The sequence below is a fragment of the Hydra vulgaris genome, chromosome 03 (assembly GCF_038396675.1).
Source record: "Hydra vulgaris chromosome 03, alternate assembly HydraT2T_AEP".
Classification (NCBI taxonomy): domain Eukaryota; kingdom Metazoa; phylum Cnidaria; class Hydrozoa; order Anthoathecata; family Hydridae; genus Hydra; species Hydra vulgaris.
This window is the reverse complement of record NC_088922.1, coordinates 31,829,311-31,851,184: the sequence shown is the minus strand read 5'-3', so window position 1 is coordinate 31,851,184 and position 21,874 is coordinate 31,829,311. Positions and strand designations below refer to the sequence as shown.

The 21,874-nt window shown below is 28.3% G+C and overlaps 1 protein-coding gene across 2 annotated transcripts in view; it reads left to right on the top strand.

Annotated features, from left to right (window-relative positions):
• LOC136078090 (uncharacterized protein KIAA0825 homolog) overlaps positions 1 to 21,874 on the top strand; it is a 114,251-nt gene extending 92,377 nt beyond the window's left edge. Inside the window, exon 22 of one of the 2 annotated variants that reach the window (XM_065792927.1) lies at positions 21,417 to 21,874. In XM_065792927.1, coding sequence (XP_065648999.1) covers positions 21,417 to 21,758 — 342 coding nt within the window. In that variant the 3' untranslated portion in view covers positions 21,759 to 21,874. Of the gene's footprint in view, positions 1 to 12,808; positions 12,988 to 21,416 lie in introns of those variants that run through there. The other variant, XM_065792928.1, reaches the window with a different exon arrangement.

The window sequence follows — 21,874 nt, the reverse complement described above, 5'->3', positions numbered from 1 at the left end:
GATAATGCAATATTAAAAAAACATTAAATATATGTATGTATGTGTATACACACAAATATATATGTATATATATATATATATATATATATATATATTATATATATATATATATATATATATATATTTATATATTTATATATATATATATTTATATATATATATATATTTATATATATATATGTAAAATGCTATTTTAGACAATTTATTAATATTAGCAAAGCTGAATATTATGGTTAACAAATGTGTTGCTTATGGTTGTAAAACTGGATACAACAGTTCTTTGGAAGATATAAATATTTCTTCTTTTCATTTTCCGTTAAAAAATCAACAGTTGTTGAATTATTGGGTTCGTTTTGTAAACCGTAGTGATTGCGTGCCTTCACCAAATTCTGTCTTATGTGAAAAAGCATTTTAATGAAAAGTACATTATTCCAGGTATAAAATGGAAGTTAAATTGGAATTTAAACCCTATTCCTGAAATTTTCTCAAGGGAATGCTTACAATGGCCTTCCACACTACCATCACTTATTGCTTTAAAAAGATCACCTAAAACTTGTATTTATCAAGAAGATGAACTTAGTTTTTTTTTCTGAAAATGATAAAATAACTGAATGGAACAAGATAAACAGTAAACATTCACCAGAAGGTTTTCAATTTAAAAAACATCTCAGTTGTGTTATTTATTACAATTTAATATTTGATCCTTTAACACATTTTCCTTTTGCTCTTGAATCAATAAAAATTGATCATTGTTTATGTGTAGCTTTGCAATACAAAGGAAAAAATGTTCCATTTTCTCCGTGGTTAACTTAAGTTCATAATGGCAAGTTAACGAGTTTGAGTATGCTAGAAAATCTTGCATCGTACATAAAAAACACAGCGTCTTCTAATAGAAATATACTTTTTGAAGAAATAAATAGTAGAATATACTATAAAGCAAAGGGTCAATTACAATATTCTGCAGATATGATCAGACATTCAGACTTTATATTATTAAGATATACATCTAAACAATCATATGAAATTTTACTTGAATCATTTCCATTACCTTCGATTTCTTTATTAAATAAAATAAAACAAGGTGGAGTTGATGCAATAAAAGCTGTTAAAACACTTTGTGAGAAGGGTTTAATACATGAAGATATAATACTAATTGTAGATGAATTTTATCTTCAGAAACAGGCACAATATTATAGTGGTGCCTACAGCTGTGGCCAAAAATTAAAGACCACTCTTTTTTTTTTCAAAATTTATTTTTAACCTCAGTATAATTTTATTTTGGAAAAAGGTATCAAAAAAAGAAAAACATTTTTAGAAAGAATTTTTATTGTATTTTATATTTATTATAAAAGAATTTATAATTTTTTTACAAAATAATGTTAAAAAATTAAAAAACTGACTTGTAAAAAATATAAATGGGAAAAAAAATTGGACAAAATTTTAAGACCACTTTCAAAACTATTTCAAAAAGCAATAAAAAAATAATTTAGAAACGTGTTGTTCCTCCATTTATTTTCAAGCACTCTTGAACTCGTTCTGGTATTGAATTCATTAAAGTTTTGATTACTTCATCAGGCACATTTTTCAAATGATGAGAGATAGAAGATTTCAAATCTTCCGAATTGTAAAGTTGTTCTTTACCAAGCTTGTGATCAAGCCACGACTATAAATTCTCTATTGGATTCAAGTCTGGACTATTGGCAGGCCATGGAAGTACTTGAATTTTATTAGAATTGAACGCTATCAACATGCGCTTTATGACACGGCGCATTATCTTGCTGGAAAATAAATCCATCTTGCAACTGCCATAAATCAATGCTAGGAATAAGCGAGTTTTCCAAAATTTCGACGTACCTTTCTTTGTTGAGTCTACCATCGAATAAATGAAAAACGCCAACTCCACAGGCACTCATACAGGCCCAAATATCTATTGAACCACTGCCTTGTTTTGTTCGTTTCAAAATGCATGATTCATCGAACTGTTCGCTTGGAAGTCTACGCAACATTACACGACCTTTTCTGTTGTCTACCTCAACGTTCATTTCATTACTAAAGACCACACGGCTCCACTGATGTGTTGACCAATTTTTATGTAGTTTGCACCACTCTTTCCTGGCAAATTTTTGTTTTTTATTTAAGCTTGTTTTTTTTGCAGCAGCATACCATAAATAATTTAAATTGTGGAGGACCCTTCGCACAGTTCTAGGGCTTGCTTTCAGACCATTTGACAGTGTCCATTTCGTAGGCAAGTTTCTAGATGATGCTTGTCTGTTTTCTTTTATTAATCTCACTAACGAGCGAACATCAGGATCATTTGAAATTTTATTGCGTCCAGTCCTATGACGATCATTAATTGACCGGGTCTCTTTGTGTCGTTGAATTATGTTAATAATGCAAGAGTGAGACCTTCCGAGCTTTTCTGCTATTTGTCTGATGCTATAACCTTCTTCTTTTAATACAAGAGCTGCGTATCTGTCTTTTTCTTCGATCTTTGCACGCATTTTTGCAATATTTTTATATCCTTATTGCAATTCAAAAAATAAATGTTTATTTGATATCGAAACTCAGGTTTCGACATTTGATTTTATAGCCAACGTAATAAGCAATTAAGACAGTTAAAAAAAATAATGGATTATTATTTTTAATAAGTGCAAATTAAAGATTCGATAGTGGTCGTTAAATTTTGTCCAATTTATTTAAAGAAGATTTATAAGTACTCATCAGTTTTTTAATAAGTTAAACGCTATATAATTAGAATTAGATTAAAAAAATGGTACCACTTTAATCCCTATGTTTTAATTAACAAGATATTAAAAAAAAATTTAATATGTCAATTATAATCTTCTTAATTTTAATTTAAAGATTAAGAAACCAACTAAAAAATGAGTGGTCTTTAATTTTTGGCCACCGCTGTATGTGGGTGCAGATGACAATTGCACTCTTTCTTTATCTGGTTTTCAAATTCGAGGCGTTGTTACCGACAATCATCAAGCAAATGTAAATGCATTTAGTTTACTTCATTCCAAATTTGGTAATCAGTCAAATTTATTTATCATCCTGATAGTCCAAATATTAAAATATATTTATTTTATGATAGTGTTCATAATGTTAAAAAATCAGAAATAATTTATTACACTGCAAAAAACTTGTCTTTCCAAATTGGAATGAAGTAAACTAAATGCATTTACATTTACTTACAATATAAAAGATGATGTCTATAACTATCCAGCTGGTTATATAACTTGGGGAGATTTTCATCTTCTACATTCTAAAGATAAACAACTTCAAGATAATTTGAAAGAAGTTCCAAAACTTTAGGCAACTAGCTGATTAGATTGAGCTTTGGCAGAAATCTCCATTTTTTACTTTATCAAAACAAACATCTGCTCACATCACAACTCTGCATTCTCAAGCAATGCTTATAGACGAACATATCGGATATTTGTATGTGCTTACTTCAGTGACCCTATTGAGCAGATATTTTCTCAATATCGACAGATGAGTGGTGGGAGATTACTAGTATGTTTACTAGAAGTTCAACATTCAGAAATTATTTTAGCATGTCGGACTTTAATTAAGGAGAATGTAAATTTTTGGGATGAAGATTTAAAGAACAATTATGATAACCCAATTAATGATGAATTGCTAATAACATTAGATTTAAACTCAAATGAGATATCAGAATTAACTCTATCACCTGAAACAGAAGAAGTTGCAACCACAATTGCTGGTTATATAGCAAAGAAATTAATAAAAAGAAGGAAATGTAGCAATTGCAAGCCTATGCTTGCTACAGATGCAAGCAATATAAATGTTTGTCCATATCTACAAATACTTTCATGAGGTGGTTACTATGCCTTCACTTTCACTTAAGGATTTCATTTGTGGATGTCAAATAATCTTTCAAATTTAATAACTAAACAAGGTGCTAATGTCAAAGATGTATCAAGCTTTGTTTTATCAAAATATTTTCAAACAGTTTGCTTTACTTGCGATTTACACAAAGCATCGGGGTTTAAATTTGCTTCTAAAATTATAATTAATGTCTTTTTTTAACAATAAGCAGAATATAATCAATACCACTCTACGAAAAGATGCTGTTAAAAGTTTTAAAAGTAGACAGAGAGAGAAATAATATCTAAAAAAAAACATAAATAATAACATAAAAAAAAAACACAAATTTTAACCTCTTTTTTTTTTGTAATTTCCCAGTGTTGTCAATTTAAATGTGTAATGTACAAATATATAAAAATATAAGTTATAGATACAAATATATATATATATATATATATATATATATATATATATATATATATATATATATATATATATATATATATATATATATATATATAATATACATATGTATATTATATATATATATATATATATATATATATATTTGTATCTATAACTTATATTTTTATATGTTTATATATACATAAATCTCTAGTATGAAAGCACAAAATATTTTTGTTTTTTGTGAATACTCATTTGTTCATAATATTCCTACTTGTAATATTATATTTATACTATCTATTTAGTCTAGATGAATTATATGTTTTCTCTATAGTTGCGCAGCCATCTTTTTTTATAATAGGCCTCTTACAATTGGCCTCTAAAATGTAACATACACGGCCGTGTAATATAGTAGGCCATGTAATATAGTAAGCCATGTATAATATATATATATATATATATATATATATATATATATATATATATATATATGTGTATATATATATATATATATATATATATATATATATATATATATATATATATATATATATATGTATATATATATATATATATATATATATATATATATATATATATATATATAAATATATATATATATAAATATATATGCATATATATATGCATATATATATATATATATGCATATATATATATATATATATATATATATATATATATATATATATATATATATATATATATATATAGCAAGCAATTTAATATTGAACAATATGAAATATATGAGTATATATATATATATATATTTTTCATTTTTTAATTCAAGAAAAACTAATTCTTTTGAAAAAACGTTGTATAGTTTTATTATGCAATCTCTGGCAATCATATGTATGATTGCCATTGGTGATTTGCCTGTTCTGCATCTGGAAACATGGCCACTTGTACGGTTTCTTAAATTGTTTGTTTTTCTAGTATATATAGAAAGTCCATTTTATGATAAACTCTTTAAATAATAAATTACATTTTATTATAAGTCATGTGACTTTTAAGTATTCTAATCAGTGTTATTGAATGTCTCAAAGTTTTTGTGTGAAATTTTTTGATGGATGAATTTGTATGAAATTTTTTGGTAGATGAGGTAGTATGAAATTTTTTAATAGATGACATAGTGTAAAATTTTGTAGAACTTCTGTAAGTTTGACAGTTTATAGAAAAAACTTAAAAACTTGAAACTTCTTTTACCCTTTCAATAGTTAAACTTAATAAAAAATTATTTTCAGTTAAAATAACCAGTTTAGATTGCTATAAAATGTAGTAACCAAATGAAAAACCTCTTTTGAATGTTTATTGTTGCTTGTCCTTGTACTTTTGCATTGGGTCAAATCATTATATTTTAACCAATGGCTTGTGGGGTACCATCTCTGATTTTCCTGATTTTTACATATCATTATCTAAATGATGTAAATAGGTTAAATGTGCAATTTCAGAGTTCCAAGTGCAACGGTTTAGAAATTATAGCCTTACAAACACTCTCAGGTAGCCCCCCTCGGTTCCTCGAATGGTAAAAATAGACAACTTTAAAGCCTTATAACTTTTTTCTAACTTTCAGCAAGTGGCTAATTTTTTCTAGAACTATTTTCTAGATATTTCTGTCTTAAAATTTAGTCCTTACATGTTAGTTTTCTAATTAGCTACAATGGTCTACAACAAATTGGCAAAATATAAGCAGCTTGGTACATTTTAGAAATCAGTTTTATCTAAAAATATATAGTCCACTTTACTAAAAAGTCCCATTTTCAGCCATTTGGGGATGGCTCGTAAATTTTTCTAACACTTTGTATTGATCTGATGTTAACAGCAAATAAGGCCATTAGATCTAACTATATAAAAATGTAAACATCACAAACTTGTCATGTTCACAACAAAAATGGCACCATTTTTTATTAACCCTATTTTTCAATTATCAGGGCTGAATAGTGTTATTGGAAACCAGTGCGCCTCCAACCTGCTTTCTGGCCCATGTGAGGGATGTAACCCACTATCTGTAATTTGTTTTACAAAATTTTATATAATTGCTATAAAAACCATTTCTAGCCCAGCATTGTTGTTTATGTGAAAAGCATAGTTATCTTTTTTACAAAATTCTTGTATTCTCCCTTAATAATGGCAATACATAATAATGTAGTTGAAAACAATTATATATGATAATTCATTTCATCCTTTTTTTAATAAGATAAGAGTAAAATCCTCTAGTGTTTTTGAGCTAAGGGTCATGTAACGTGGCAATAATGTCACTAACTGGATACCAATAGATATCTGTGGTTGTTGGATACTTGAAATAATTGCCTGCTTTTTGTAAACAGCTAATACAAACTGTGTCACCTTTAAGATCAGTTATCTTTTCAGGAAAGAATTCACTAAAATAATTCACTAATGCCCAATCATTAATATTGATATCAGTATTCATCAATTTTTGTGTATTAATGCAAGTATCTTCCAGCATGTGAAAAGAGTCAAATGTACTGCTCATTGATGTTACATAAGCTTTTAAACAGCATGATTGAGGTGAGAAATAATGGTATGAGCGAGTACCTTTGATGGCAGGAACATTCTCAAATCGTTTAGCAAGCACTTCATGTCTAATAGCAGCTGTTTCGGTTTCAGAAATGTAGATAAATCTGAAAAAGAGTTAACATAAATCATAATTCTATTTCCAAATATGTATTTAGTAAGGTCTTGTTTTAAGGAATCCTTTTCTATACTATTTGATTTTTTATAACTAAACATTCATACGTTATTTTTATTATTTTTGTTTAAATGCCTATTATGATATAGGATACTAGACATCAATTATTTGAAAAAATATCATAACCTAAATGTACATACACTTTGACAATAGCATGATATATACCTGATGTTTTTAATTTTTTCTTTAGCAACTAAGAACATGTCCCTCGGTGTCAAAATTTGATTGCCAATTGGCCTTTGAAGGGATAGGTTATGAATAACTCTTTTCACTGTACCACCTATTCCATCACATACACTTTTTCCATGTGCAGTCCCAAAAAAATGCCAGTCTGCTTTTAGTCCATAGTCTTTTTCATGAAAACATAGGTTTTTCAAATTAAACCTAAAATACAATAAGAAAAAAACCTATTCAGTTAAAGATTATCAATTTTGTATCCAATTTCAAAAACATCATTTCAAGGGCTGAAAATAGTTTGTCTAGAATAGGTAATTGTTATCAAAAAATTTTAAAAATATTGTGACATGAAAATTTAACCTATTTTTATATTGGCTGCTTGCACCATCAGTGAAATAATTGATCTTCTGAACTTGTGGATATTCCTCTTTCAGAATTGGTATGATTTTGGAAACATAACTGAAAACTGCCTCAGTATTGTGAAGTAGATTGCCAGATATAACACAATAACATTTGCTTTCTGGTGATTGGTTTCCATTTAAAGATTGCAGATATATGACAAATGGATGGAGAGTTGCTTGATTTTTGGAAAAATAGGATGACTGAACTTCATCTTGTATAATAAATGAAAAATTTTCAGCAAAATCCATTTGCATAATACATTCATTTGGCTTCATGTTTTCTTTGAGCTGGTTTAAAAAGAATGTCTGTGATTTGCTGACATAATGATGTTTTGTGAGGTTATATAACTTGTCTGTTAACTCTTCTAGAAACTTATCAGGACTTTTAACTATAGATTCCAAGGAGCATCTATCAGTCTTCAACCATTGCTTATAAGTTAGTTCATTTGCTGAATCCCCTAACAGTTCATTTAACTTTTTTACAATTCTCTTTTTTCCCGGACACTTCTCACACTCATGAAACATACATGGTTTATTTTCTATTGAACATACAGCTAAGGCCATCAGATCTTTTGACTTTATTTCATTTTTTAATGATTTAACCATAAGATTTGGATTTTGATGGTCAATACAAACACAGACTGTGTGTGTGCCAGATTTTCCTGCAACAATACAATGTTGTGGCCTTAAAAGAGCAAATGATGTCAGTCCCACCTTTACTACACCATTAGATTTTGATTCTTCTAACCATTTCTGGTAAAGTTCTGAAAGATTGCATAGTATGAGTCGTTTCTGAATGTGCTGTCTACCATCAACTGTCTTTATGCTAATGTAATCCTTTGCTCCTGGCAATAACCTGCTGTTACTATCATCCTCATAAAAGTTGACAATTTGATTTACAACTTCAGTAGTCAATTTTTTAGGATTTCTTATGTCTGTTGATCTCTCACCAAGGATTCCTTTAACATCCCGCAAAGCTCTAGCTTGCTTCACCATATATTGTGTTGTTTTAAATTCATTTATTGTTTCCTGAATAGTCCAATGGACTGGAGCTAAAGTGAGCAATTTTATTTTTTGTGAAATATTGATCTCACTACGAAACTTTTGTTTAAGCTGTTCTACAATAAAATCTAAAGAGGAACTTTTGAGCATACTAATTTGAAGCTCATCTCGTTCAGATGCATTCAATGATTCATTTAGCAACTTAACTTTCTTTTTTATTTTATTGTCTATTTGTAGCATACTCATGCTGGATGATCTTTTAATAGGAGACACACCAAATTTAACAAGACAAGGATTTATAGTATCAATTTGTGTGACAGAGTTATCAGGTGATATGTAATCTGGATCATGTCTCTTGTCAACTTCTTCAACATTCTTGATTTTTCTTACACAACCAAAACATATTTTTTTCCCAGGAATTAAATTAGAGTCCAGTTGATTATGCTCCAGAGTGACAGTATGTATGTATATGTATGTATGTATGTATGTATGTATGTATGTATGTATGGATGGATGCATGCATGCATGTATGTATGTATGTATGTATGTATGTATGTATGTATGTATATATGTATGTATACATACATACATACATACATACATACATACATACATACATACATACATACATACATACATACATACATACATACATACATACATACATGTATACATACATACATACATACATAAATACACACATACATGTATACATACATACATACATACATACATACATACATACATACATACATACATACATACATACATACATACATACATACATACATACATACATACATACATACATACATACATACATACATGTATACATACATACATACATACATAAATACACACATACATGTATACATACATACATACATACATACATACATACATACATACATACATACATACATACATACATACATACATACATACATACAAACATACATACATACATACATGTATACATACATACATACATACATACATACATACATACATACATACATACATACATACATACAGATATAAATACATAAATACATACATACATACATAGATACATACATATATACATATATAGAGATAGACATGTATACATAGATATTTATACATACATACATACATACATACATACATACATACATACATACATACATACATACATACATACATACATACATACATACATACATACATACATAAAATCAAACAATTAAAAACACATACAAATAATGTAATGAAAAAAATGGTTACAAAATGCAATAGCAAAGTTTATTTAACAGAAAAATAACAACGTAAGTTATTTTGAGTTATAAATGCTTATATATTTACATTTGCAAAAGGGTATATTATATAGAATCATTGCATTTTTAGATAAATAGTTAAAATTAACTAATAAAATTGAAACTCATACTTTGTTAAAAAACTTATTTAAAAAAAACATTAAATCAATATTGTAATGGCTTGATTAGTCTTGTCATACTTCATATTGCCAGTAATGTATGAACCCACTGTCCTACTATTGCCTTGAATTATTAGCAATTCAATCAACTATAAAAAAATCATCATAATAAAGATTAAATCGCAATGTTATGATTAACTAAATTTTTTTTTGAGTGTCACCTTTTAAAAATAATGCAGGCTCTATATAGTTATTACCCCTTTAGTTGTGCTCCTATCCGGTATAAAGTCCAGATCAGGGAGAAAGTAACCAACCATATCTCTTTTTTTTTAAGAAATGACTTATGATAGGCTACATCCCTCACATGGGCCAGAAAGCAGGTTGGAGGCGCACTGGTTTCCAATAACACTATTCAGCCCTGATAATTGAAAAATAGGGTTAATAAAAAATGGTGCCATTTTTGTTGTGAACATGACAAGTTTGTGATGTTTACATTTTTATATAGTTAGATCTAATGGCCTTATTTGCTGTTAACATCAGATCAATACAAAGTGTTAGAAAAATTTACGAGCCATCCCCAAATGGCTGAAAATGGGACTTTTTAGTAAAGTGGACTATATATTTTTAGATAAAACTGATTTCTAAAATGTACCAAGCTGCTTATATTTTGCCAATTTGTTGTAGACCATTGTAGCTAATTAGAAAACTAACATGTAAGGACTTGTTGATGAATAGAAAAATACTACGGTTAACTTCATTTTGCCTTTATTTAGCATTTTTTAGAATTTTTCCAAAGTTTAGGAGGCTGTAGTTTTTTTCTAACATGATACAAGCTAATGAAAATCACAAATTTTAAGACAGAAATATCTAGAAAATAGTTCTAGAAAAAATTAGCCACTTGCTGAAAGTTAGAAAAAAGTTATAAGGCCTTAAAGTTGTCTATTTTTACCATTCGAGGAACCGAGGGGGGCTACCTGAGAGTGTTTGTAAGGCTATAATTTCTAAACCATTGCACTTGGAACTCTGAAATTGCACATTTAACCTATTTACATCATTTAGATAATGATATGTAAAAATCAGGAAAATCAGAGATGGTACCCCACAAAGTTTTCTTGAAATTGGTTAAAATATAATGATCTGACCCCATTATGAAATCCTTAATTAAGTTCCACTAAACATAGTATTTGTGTAGCATAATCAGATGTAAAAATAATTTCTTTTAGCATGTTTTTTGTGTAGTAAAGATTGTAGTTTAAATAGTCATGAGTATTGTAAAATATGTTTTGATATATTTTTTATTTTCAAAGATAACCGATTTGTCTAGAAAATGAATTACGTTATAGATATTTTTGTTTTCATTGAATTTCGTACCAAAGTCAATTGTAAAGCTAAATAAATCATGTAATTCTGCAAGTGAATTTTTAAACTTGGTAATGTCAAGATTTTTTGGCCTTATGTTTAAAACAAATAAAAATACACGTCTAAACTTAAAACTGTTCAGTATTTTTTCTATTGAGAAATATGCATAAATTCTAATCATCTTTTATATCTTTTGTTTCTTTACAATTGGAGGTAAGATTATGTGAAGAAATTAGCTTAAATGTGAGTCTATCCCAGCAATAATGTGCAGACTTTTTAAGTCTTTAGTTGGTTTCATTTCAATAAATAAAGAGCTAGATTCTTGAACCTTTTTAATAACTTCATTGCACTATGGAATTTCAGGAATTACATAAAAAGTACTAAATTTCTATTCAAAATTTGTTTAGTCTATTTCTTTTTGTATTAGATGTATTTAGCAATCAGTTTTGAAAGATTTTTAGATTTTTCATAGTTACAACACAGCAATTAAATATTTGTATTACCAAATAAAAGCATTCACCATAGCTCTACTAATTGAAATTTTCAAAGGTCTCTAGCACTTGGTATTAGTGTATATATATATATATATATATATATATATATATATATATATATATATATATATATATATATATATATATATATATATATATATAGAGAGAGAGAGAGAGAGAGAGAGAGAGAGAGAGAGAGAGAGAGAGTGTTGATACATTGACTATCTAATAGACTGTTGCTACAAAGGAGTGTTGCTACAACAACTATCTAATATACAAACTCTCAATGGAGTGTTGCTACATCAACTATCTTATAGCCTGACTCGCAACGGAATGCTGCTGCATCGGCTATCTTATAGCCTGACTCACAATGGAGTGCTGCTACATCGACTGAGGGTTTGGTTAGGGCAGGCAGTCTATTATTTAAGGAAAAAAAAATTATACATATGTGTGTGTGTGTGTGTGTGTGTGTGTGTGTGTGTGTGTGTGTGTGTGTGTGTGTGTGTGTGTGTGTGTGTGTATATATATATACACACACACACACATATATATATCTGTATATATATAATTAATTTCTAAATGCTGTGATGAAAATGAGTTTCTATTAAGCAACTTCAGTTGATGATTGAGATGTTCCTAAATATGCTCTAAAGGATTTAAATCTGGGTTTTGAGAAGGCCAGTCCTAAACTCGAATTTAAAAAACTATGATTGAATTTGCTTCATGAATTTGCACAGTACTTTGGATCATTGTCTTGCTGGAAAATCCATGTGGCAACATAACATCTTGATTATTTATAAATATACATACTGATCTATTACATTGCCACCAACATGTTTAACTGGTTGGCATTTGATTCTTAGGAGCAAATCTTTCAATTTTTGGATGTCTCACATCGCTACCGAACATGCGAAACTTTGATTCATCACGGAATAATACTTTTGGCCATTCTATTAAGTCCAATGCAAATGATTTTTTTGCAAATTACTTTCAGGCTAAGCGATTCTTTGATGATACTAAAGGTTTCTTGGCAGGACAACAACCAAACAAATTTTGCTGGCACAGGCGATGCACAGTGATAATAAAAAAACCGTAAAAACTAAATAAAATTTAGCATAAATTGTAAATAAACATGTTATAAAATAAAAATATTTGGATCAAAGATTTCAAATTTATTAATAAAAACTTTTTTTATGCACAGCTGCGACACGTACAATGCTTGCTTACTTTTTGTTAAAGTTATAGAATCTTCAAAACAAACTCTAATGATGTGCCGGGTGCCCGGTTCAGACCCCGGGACTCGGTAATTCGGCTGTGTTCCCGGGTACCTGGAATCGACCATTTTTTTTACAGTACCCGGCAACAGGTATCTTAAAAGAAACTTTTAATAAACATTTACCTTAAATGCTGTAACTATATGTTTAAGTGGTACTTTGAATTGTTTCAAAATATTATTAACATGATTGCTTTTAGTTTTAGCTTCAATCAAACTTGATGATATAAGTCTAAGAGTGTTATGTATTCAATAATCACAAAACCTTATTTACTCAATATAGATGTGTCTCACTTAAAATATATTTTTTCATTTTATTCACACTACAGTTGAGGTCTACTCTCAACTGTAATGCCACAATTATTTTAGTAAGACAAGTTGAGATCGTTCATAAAGTACATACACTTGGATGCAAGAGAGGGGGTCTGCAAATATGAGACAAGGGGCAGGGGTCAATTATAAAAGTGAGGAAACACTAAATTAAAAAAATATCATAAAATGTTGCATAGGTACTTTTAGGGAGGTGGGGGGTACTCAAAAAGGCGTATATCAAAATATGGAAGTACTTTAAGGACAACCCCTTATTCCAAATATTAGCAACCTATTATTATTTAATAATTAGAAACTTGATATATTTAAGCAAACTTAATTAGCGCAAATTAGTTAGTGTTATTTTGTGAAAAAACAATTTAGCGCAAAAGATTTCTCAAGCTTTCATTCCATCTTTTTAATATAAAATATGTGCCGGGTACCCGGACTCGGACCCCTTTTTTTTTTCTGGGTACCCGGAATCGGGGACTCGGCATAAACTGGTTCCGCCACATCTCTAACAAACACATTATCTTGATACATTACTCTACTTAATATTTTTAAGTTTTTAAAGGATGTTATACATAGAGAAAATAACTGTATTCTTTTACATTTAATTTATTATTTACATTACAATTAATTTAATAACTTCATCTGGTAACGGTTTTCCTTGATAACTCTTATGGTTTCTAAAAGGTATACTGGATACTTTTGGATCTGATCTTACTAGAAGGTAGTGCATCTGATTCATTATAGTGTTTAACCTTGATATTTTTGACATATGTTCAAGTCTAGAATTTCTTATCTGTTTATTTAAACTCTCTAGTGCATCTTCCAAATTTACCCCAGTTGGCAAAGGTAATTTATGTGATATAGAAGAACTATGCAATAGCAGTTTATATAGAGTAGGAGATAAAATATACCAGTCATACTAACTCGTTACATGTTTAGCTTTTTCAGGGCAATATAAATCTAATTCATTGATACTAATAGGATATCTACAAGATATGGTTATGTGAATATTATGCAATTTTTTAATTATACCAGAATCAACTTTAGTAATTTCAGAAAAAACTTCATTATTTTTAAATGCCCTTCTGGCAGTATTGTCGTCATTGGTATTGCCAAACCCATGTCAACATATTGGGCTTAACCGTTCTTTGAAAAAGAAACTGAATCTCTTTCTTTCTTAAGTTTACAGATAATTTCTCCTCAATTGTTTTTGGCTTATACTTTTTAGTTTCCATTTTATAAATTGAATAAAAAATTAACTCCAAGCATTTTATCCAGCAATCCAAAGCTGAAATTTCGAGCACCAAGGCTGACTCATTTTCAGTTTTTGCATTTGTTCATTTTGTTGGGTTTAGCAATGCACATATTGCAGGATTGAGTGGATTTCGTCTCTGTAAGTGCGTTAACTACTTTATTATCAAAAATTGTGAGATCAATCCTATAGCTAATATTATAGGTCACCATGCTTCCTGCAATTTTAAAAACTTTGCAAAACCTCTTTAAGGTATTTATTTGATTTTTTAGATCTGATTCTTCTTCTCAGGATAAAATTGGACTCTTTTTTTTATATTGTTGCACTTTTTTGTTGAGTTTCAGAACGGTTTAGCACTTTTTGTGCTTTGAAAGAATGAATACCATGTTTGTTTCTAACTTTTGCAACAAAACTATGAGAAAATCCATATATTTTTGCGCGTTCCCTTAGTGAAAGGCTTGGGTTATTCTTAAAAATGTTAACCAGTTTTCTAACTAGTTTAATATCTTTAAAACTTTCTTTTCTTCCACCACCAGATTTGCGTTTGATCGATTTTGTTTGAGAAAAACGTTGAATAACACGACTAACGGTGTATGGATGTATTTGCAATGATTTTGCTATCGAATTGTAGCTATTATTAGGATTTTGTAAATATTTATGCATAATTTTTTCTCTTATGTCTTCTTCTTTTGTCATTTTTAAAAATAATTTCAAGTTAAATCCAAAAACTAACATATTTTTTTTGAAACCACAACATGTTATAAACAAAATACAAAACAATTAAAAAGATTTTAATGCAACCACTGAAAAAAAATGACGTGCTTATTCTTTCACATTTATTTCGTGTACATGCTTTAAGTTCTTATAAATACTTTGACTTTAATGCTCCATCAAAACCTTTGACTTAATGCTCCATCAAAACCAATCTTTCCATATAAAATTTTAAATATAACGTTATTTTGACCACCTTCTGAAATGATTGATTTGCCAAATCAATCAATTCAGTTATTCTTTTAACAGTGTGATCTAACATGCTTTAAAGAGTACATTTTGCAGACATTTCAGAAAAATGTATATTTTCAGCATTTCAATTTTTCAACTAAAATATCGTGCAAGGTAGGATAAAAATGTACATCGTGTACAAGAGCTGAGTTTCTGATCATTTGATATTGTTTATCGCTGAGATCAGTGTTTATTTTTTTAATGCAAGAGTTTCCTCTACACTCATGTTAATGGGAAAAGTTTTATACAAAGTTTCATCGACCTTTTTGATCTCTAAAACATTAGACATTATTATTTTAAATAGATGTTTTTTTTTTCTCCAGCAGCATTTGCACTTCTTGCAGAAGCTAAAGATAGAGCTTTTTCTTTTGCTTCACTCTCCAAGAACACTCCATTGTTTATGGGGCCTTCCAGAACCAAAATGGCTGTTTTTATTGATCATAAGATTTCTTTGAAGTCAATGATTTTCTTTTTGTATAAATGTATCATAATTCCACATTGTTTTAGTTTTTTCTTCACCTTTGAAATAAATATAACTAAAGCAACCAGTACTTAATTTTTCTTTGCAAACTTCTTCAGTATTTTTTATTTCATTATTCCTTATGCGAAATCTTTCCGTAATCTTAATTTATCCACTCCTAATTCACGCTTATTTAGAATTTAATCTCTTCATTGTTATTGTTTTTAAAAACCATCTATGTAATAAAATTCAGAAACATTTCAAATTACTTTACATATTTTTTTACTTATTGTTTTAAATGTTATATTGTTATTGCTTTAACAATTGTCACATTAGATTTACTGTAATAATATTATATTACTAAGTTACTTTCATATTACAGGAAATACAAAGAGTTAAACTTTTTTAGACATCTTGTACTTATCAAATAATAAATCATTCTTCAAAATAGACAATAAATATCTTAACAAACTACTAAATAGTATATAATGACAAAAGCCTGTTTTTTAGAACTATATTTAAAATTTATGGTTTAAAAAATTATTAGAACAAGTTCTGCAAGTAAAAAACTCAAATTAAAATTTCTCGCCATTTTCATTTGTTTTAATATAATAAGTATTTTAAAAATTGACGGAAAACACGGTTTTTATTGGTTCAATAACATTTGAATTTCTTTATTAGCAGGAGATCACAGTAATCCCTTTATATTCTAAAAGTAAAAATGTTAATTTTCTGGAAAAAGTATATATATTCTTGGAATTTGGCAGAACATTTTTTAGCTGATAAATAAACCAAAAAAATACAATTATTTGCTGCTTTTTTTTTAGAAAAGTCTTTAAATTTTTTTTCTTTTTAATGTATTTGAAATATATAGAGACAAAAGATTATCTCAAAAATAAATGTACACTTTTATTTAAATTAAAAATACTCTATATTAAATAAAAATCTCATATTTTTCAGGTTTCTTTGAAAATAATATCAAATTTTTTCAACTTCTTTTAACTATAAAAATACAAAATAAAAGTTTTAAGAAAAAGTTATTATTACTTTTGAAATAAAAGTTTATTGTAATTTTACATTATTTAAAAAAGGACACTTAATTTATAAAAACGTTGTGAGGGGTTTATTGCCATTTTTTGTTATTTTGAGTCACTGTGTCATTTAATTCGACCGCTTTTGCAAGGATGTTGTTTTGAGTGTTTTAACAAAATTCTGTATTGATGTTCTGTAGTTATCTTTGGCTTAACTTAGCGATCGTTGTTTTTAAGTTTCTTTATATCTTTAGGGTTTCTATATCTCAAAAAATTTCTTATAAGGAATCTTTCTACAAAACGTGTTATTAAATTTTTATTTTCTCGTGACAATCTCTTTGATTTTTCTATTTGAAGTTAAAAATTATCTTCAGTAAGTTGATTTTTTTAAATACGTAAATACGATATGTATAATTATATAAATATGTTTTTCTTAATAAAGTTTTGATTTTTTTATGGAGCTGTTATAAACTTTTGCGTGACTATGTTTTCATTAAAATTTTAATTTCTTCCTTATTTTACAAGTTATATGTCTTTTGAGTTAATTATGCTCTGTAGTCACATTAGAGACACAATCAGTAAAATTTTTGTTTACATTGAAAAGGCAAAATGTTATGACGAAAACACTTGAAATTTTTTTCAAAGTAATATCTTTACTTGCTAACATTTTGCATAGGTTGAAATCTAATTTATTTTGTAAGAAGATTGATTGAAGAAGCCAGTGATTCTCAACCTTTTGTTGCGGCACACTTTTAACGATTTCACAATTTTTAATGGATTTAAATATCTATTCCCGTTTAAATTTTTTTTTTAATCTTATTTAATTATGTTACCACTGCGGACCAGAGATGAGTTTAGGTTTGATGGAGTGTCACCTGGGATTTTTTCACTGATAAGTTATTGTTATCATTATAGTAAAAAGATTTAATCATAGTTAAAATTAGTTTCACTTGCTAAGACAATAAAATTGTCAAATCAATTTTTAAATAAAATGTGCAAATGAGTAAGTAAAGATAAACTGAGTACCGAGTTTTACGTAGAAGACCTCTTTAATTCGCCGTATAATCATTTAAACTAAAATTTAAACTTGCTTTAAAATGTTACTGTTGCGTATTTAGTATACTAGACTACAAATTTGACTTATTCAAATAGCTAAAAAATCAAAGAGCACTTCTCCGTTAATGAAAATTGTCTGGATGTTACTCTTACCAATAAGTAATAATATTTATTAAATAAAAGTACAAAATATATTATGTCTGGAAACAGTTTCTTACGTGATTCGGTTTGTGCAGTGTGTTGGGTTGAAAAAAGTGCAAGATGTAAGTCGCTATCTGAAGTCACCAACCGAATACAAGATATTATCAAACTCTACATATATGATGGTTATGATAAAAATATTATGAGTTTTTCTAATGTCATATGTAGTAGTTGTAAACGAAATTTATACCTTCTTAAGAGCGGCCATACTTCTAGGGGATCATGGGGACTTCAAGTTGCTAAGGTATTTTTTTATACTAATACTAGTTATATTATAATACATATAATTTATATGTATACTATTTCAATTTTATGTAAAAAAGTTATATTTGTGTGTGTGGATGTACTATATTGGTGGACATTTATTCCTGTTTATGCAATTGTTAACAATAAATTTCAACAATCCATTATTTATAGTATATATTTAGACATATTTTAATATAAAAGATAACTAAAGCAAATTATTACAAACAAATCTCTTTGTATAATTTATTGTTAAGTTGTAGTAGAATTTTGTTAATTTATAGTCTGAAATGCTTTAGATTGATTGGGCCAACAAAAAGCGATCTTCTGATCCATGTTTGGGTGTCACTATTCCAACATTTAGTGAACCGAAAGTAGCTGAAAACGTATGCATTATTTGTTTTCTTGTTACTGGACGAGGCATTTCTCATCAGTGTACCCAAGCTGCTGCTGTAGACAACTTAATTGGTCACTGTTTACAATTAGGAGAATATGCAGAACAAATAGCCAGTGCTTTAATTAAAAAAAAAGATGGAGAGCGAAGGTATAGAAAAAGGGACATTTTTTAAACTAAAAACACGAGGAACACCTATCTCTATTAGAGTTGGAGCTCCCAATTTAAAGAGTAACAGAAGCAGTAAACAACTTTCTCTTCAAACAGTCATGGAACTTCAAGTCTCTCTTGAACTTTCTGATAATGCAACTAAAAGATGGTGGAGGAGGCTTCCTTAAAGTTGTTGTGAATGTTTTTGAAGAACAAAAATTTGAAAATAAATATATGAATAGTGGCGTTCAATATTATAGCGATTGTTGAAGATACTCCTGAAAAATATGAAAACCTTAGATTAGTGCTTGAGAAACTTATTTATAAACTTTGGCATATATATAATTCTGACATATATAAAATTCGCCGAATGGTCACACACGAGCAGTGAACGCCTGAGGGAAGAAATGAAGTACATTAGAATAGAGGAGAATTATTTTTCAAACAAAGCATATTTTGACAGTTGTCAAGACAAAAATAAAGATTAATAGAGGAATATTTAAAATAAGACAGACAATGCACCTGAACAGTACTAACAATAATAATAATAATAAAAAAAAAATTGTTATATAAATACTAATATGAACTAAGATAAACAAAAAAAATATATCACCAAACAAAAAATAAATAAAACAAAAAATACATTAAAAAAATAAAAAGTACGCATACAACAATGAAAGGCCTCAGAATGGACAAAAAATAGTCCAAAGTTTATAAATAATGAAAAATATGAAAACCTTAGATTAGTGCTTGAGAAACTTAATCTTGAGGATGCAAACTATTATATTGCTTTTGATCTTAAATGTGCCAATTTTGATCTTAAATGTGTATTATTTGGTCTTTCATCGCACGCATGCAAAAAAGCTTGTTTGTGGTATAGTGGCAAATGTACGCTTGATATAGGAACTCTTAGAACTATTGACAATCTTGATTCCTGTTATGAAGCATATATTAAAAATGAATCTATCAGATCGTCCATGAAGGAATTTGATAACATTGTGAACAAACGCCTAATATATCTTAACACTGATAAAAATACTTTTCTAGAAAATTAGATAAAATAGAGCAGTAGATAAAATAGCAGGGTTTCTTTTAACTGAGTGGGATGGTTTTGAGTTGTGGTTGAAAAAACACTATATAATTAAAAGAGGATATCATGGAGTTCGTTGGGATGAGAATAATGCAAATAAAATTTTAAAATTGATTGATGAACTTCAACATGAAGTGCAACTTAAAATACCTTATCTACTTCCTGTAATCCAAAGCTTAAGAGCTTTTAAATCTGTAAAAGAAGCTTGTTTTGGAAGAAATCTCGATCCTGACTCAGAACACAAAATAGCGTTGTTTAAAGATGCTTTTCTATGCCTACAAGAGACAGCTTCTTCACTCGGAAAGACACTAACAGTGTCATGGAAAATCCATATTATATGCTGCCATGTTTTTCCTTTTGTAAAGCATGCAGGATGCGGCTTGTCAAAGTATGCAGAACAGTGTGGTGAGGCGATTCATGCAAAGTTTAAGCTTACGTGGCAAAGATATAAACGTAATATAGATCATAAAGATTATGGAGATTAAAAACTGCTGTTGTTGATTTTGGAATTAAAAGATTATAATATTGTATAGTTATAGAAATTATGCTTTGTAAAATTTTTCAATTTTTATTATATTGTAAAATAAAGCTGCCTTAGAAAATGTTGTGGCATTGAAGCAAAGGGACAAATATAACCCATAATTTTAGACATCCCATGCCCACCTGTGTTAAATAGGCTTTCAATAAAAACTTTTTTACTGACATAACCTAAATTAAAATTAATCAATAGATTTCAAATTTCATCAACAAATACTTTGGCATTCAAGAGTTGTGGCCATGTAAAATTAACGACCCCCTCATTTTTGTTGTTGGGGGAGGGGGTTCATAGTTTTGTGATTTTTTCACTCTTAGCAAGTGAAAGTGATTTTAAATATGATTAAATCATGTTAGTATAATGAAAACAATACTTAATCAGTAAAAAAATCCCAGGTGACACTCCATCAAACCTAATATGCCTTCTGGTCCACAGTGTTACCATATTTAAAATTTTGCACACTTTTAGAACTTCGCGGCACGCAAAAGTACCGCGGCACAATGGTTAAGAATCACTGTTGTAAGATAATGTTATTAAAATTTGTAACAGCGTAATTATGAACATAAATGATGAAATATTTTTATTATATTTAAGCAATCTGTGAAAGAATTTATTATAAATAAAAATGCTGTCAGCATTGAAAAGCTGCACGAGAATTTTAATACATTACTTAAAACTCCGGAAATCGATTTTAATCCTTTATCTGAGTTTAAAATGGTTGGTGAGGAATGCTTAGAGTATCCTGAATTAGCTCTCTCTAATTATGATTGGAATATGTTTTTTCCGATGGTTCCTTTCTCTAAATGGAAAACTCTGCTGATGAATAAATTTCAATTTCAAGAATCTGCCGAGAGTACCTTATTTGAACATGAAAAGGATGCTATTAAAAAGATTAAAAAGTTTATAACATTAAATGAAAAAATTACTGTAAAGTAATAAAAGTAAATAGAATAAATGTTATTTAAATAAATGTATATAATTTTGTAATATAAAAGTGTAAATACTTTCAAAGAATATAAAATATGAATAAAAATATTTTACTTAACAAAAAA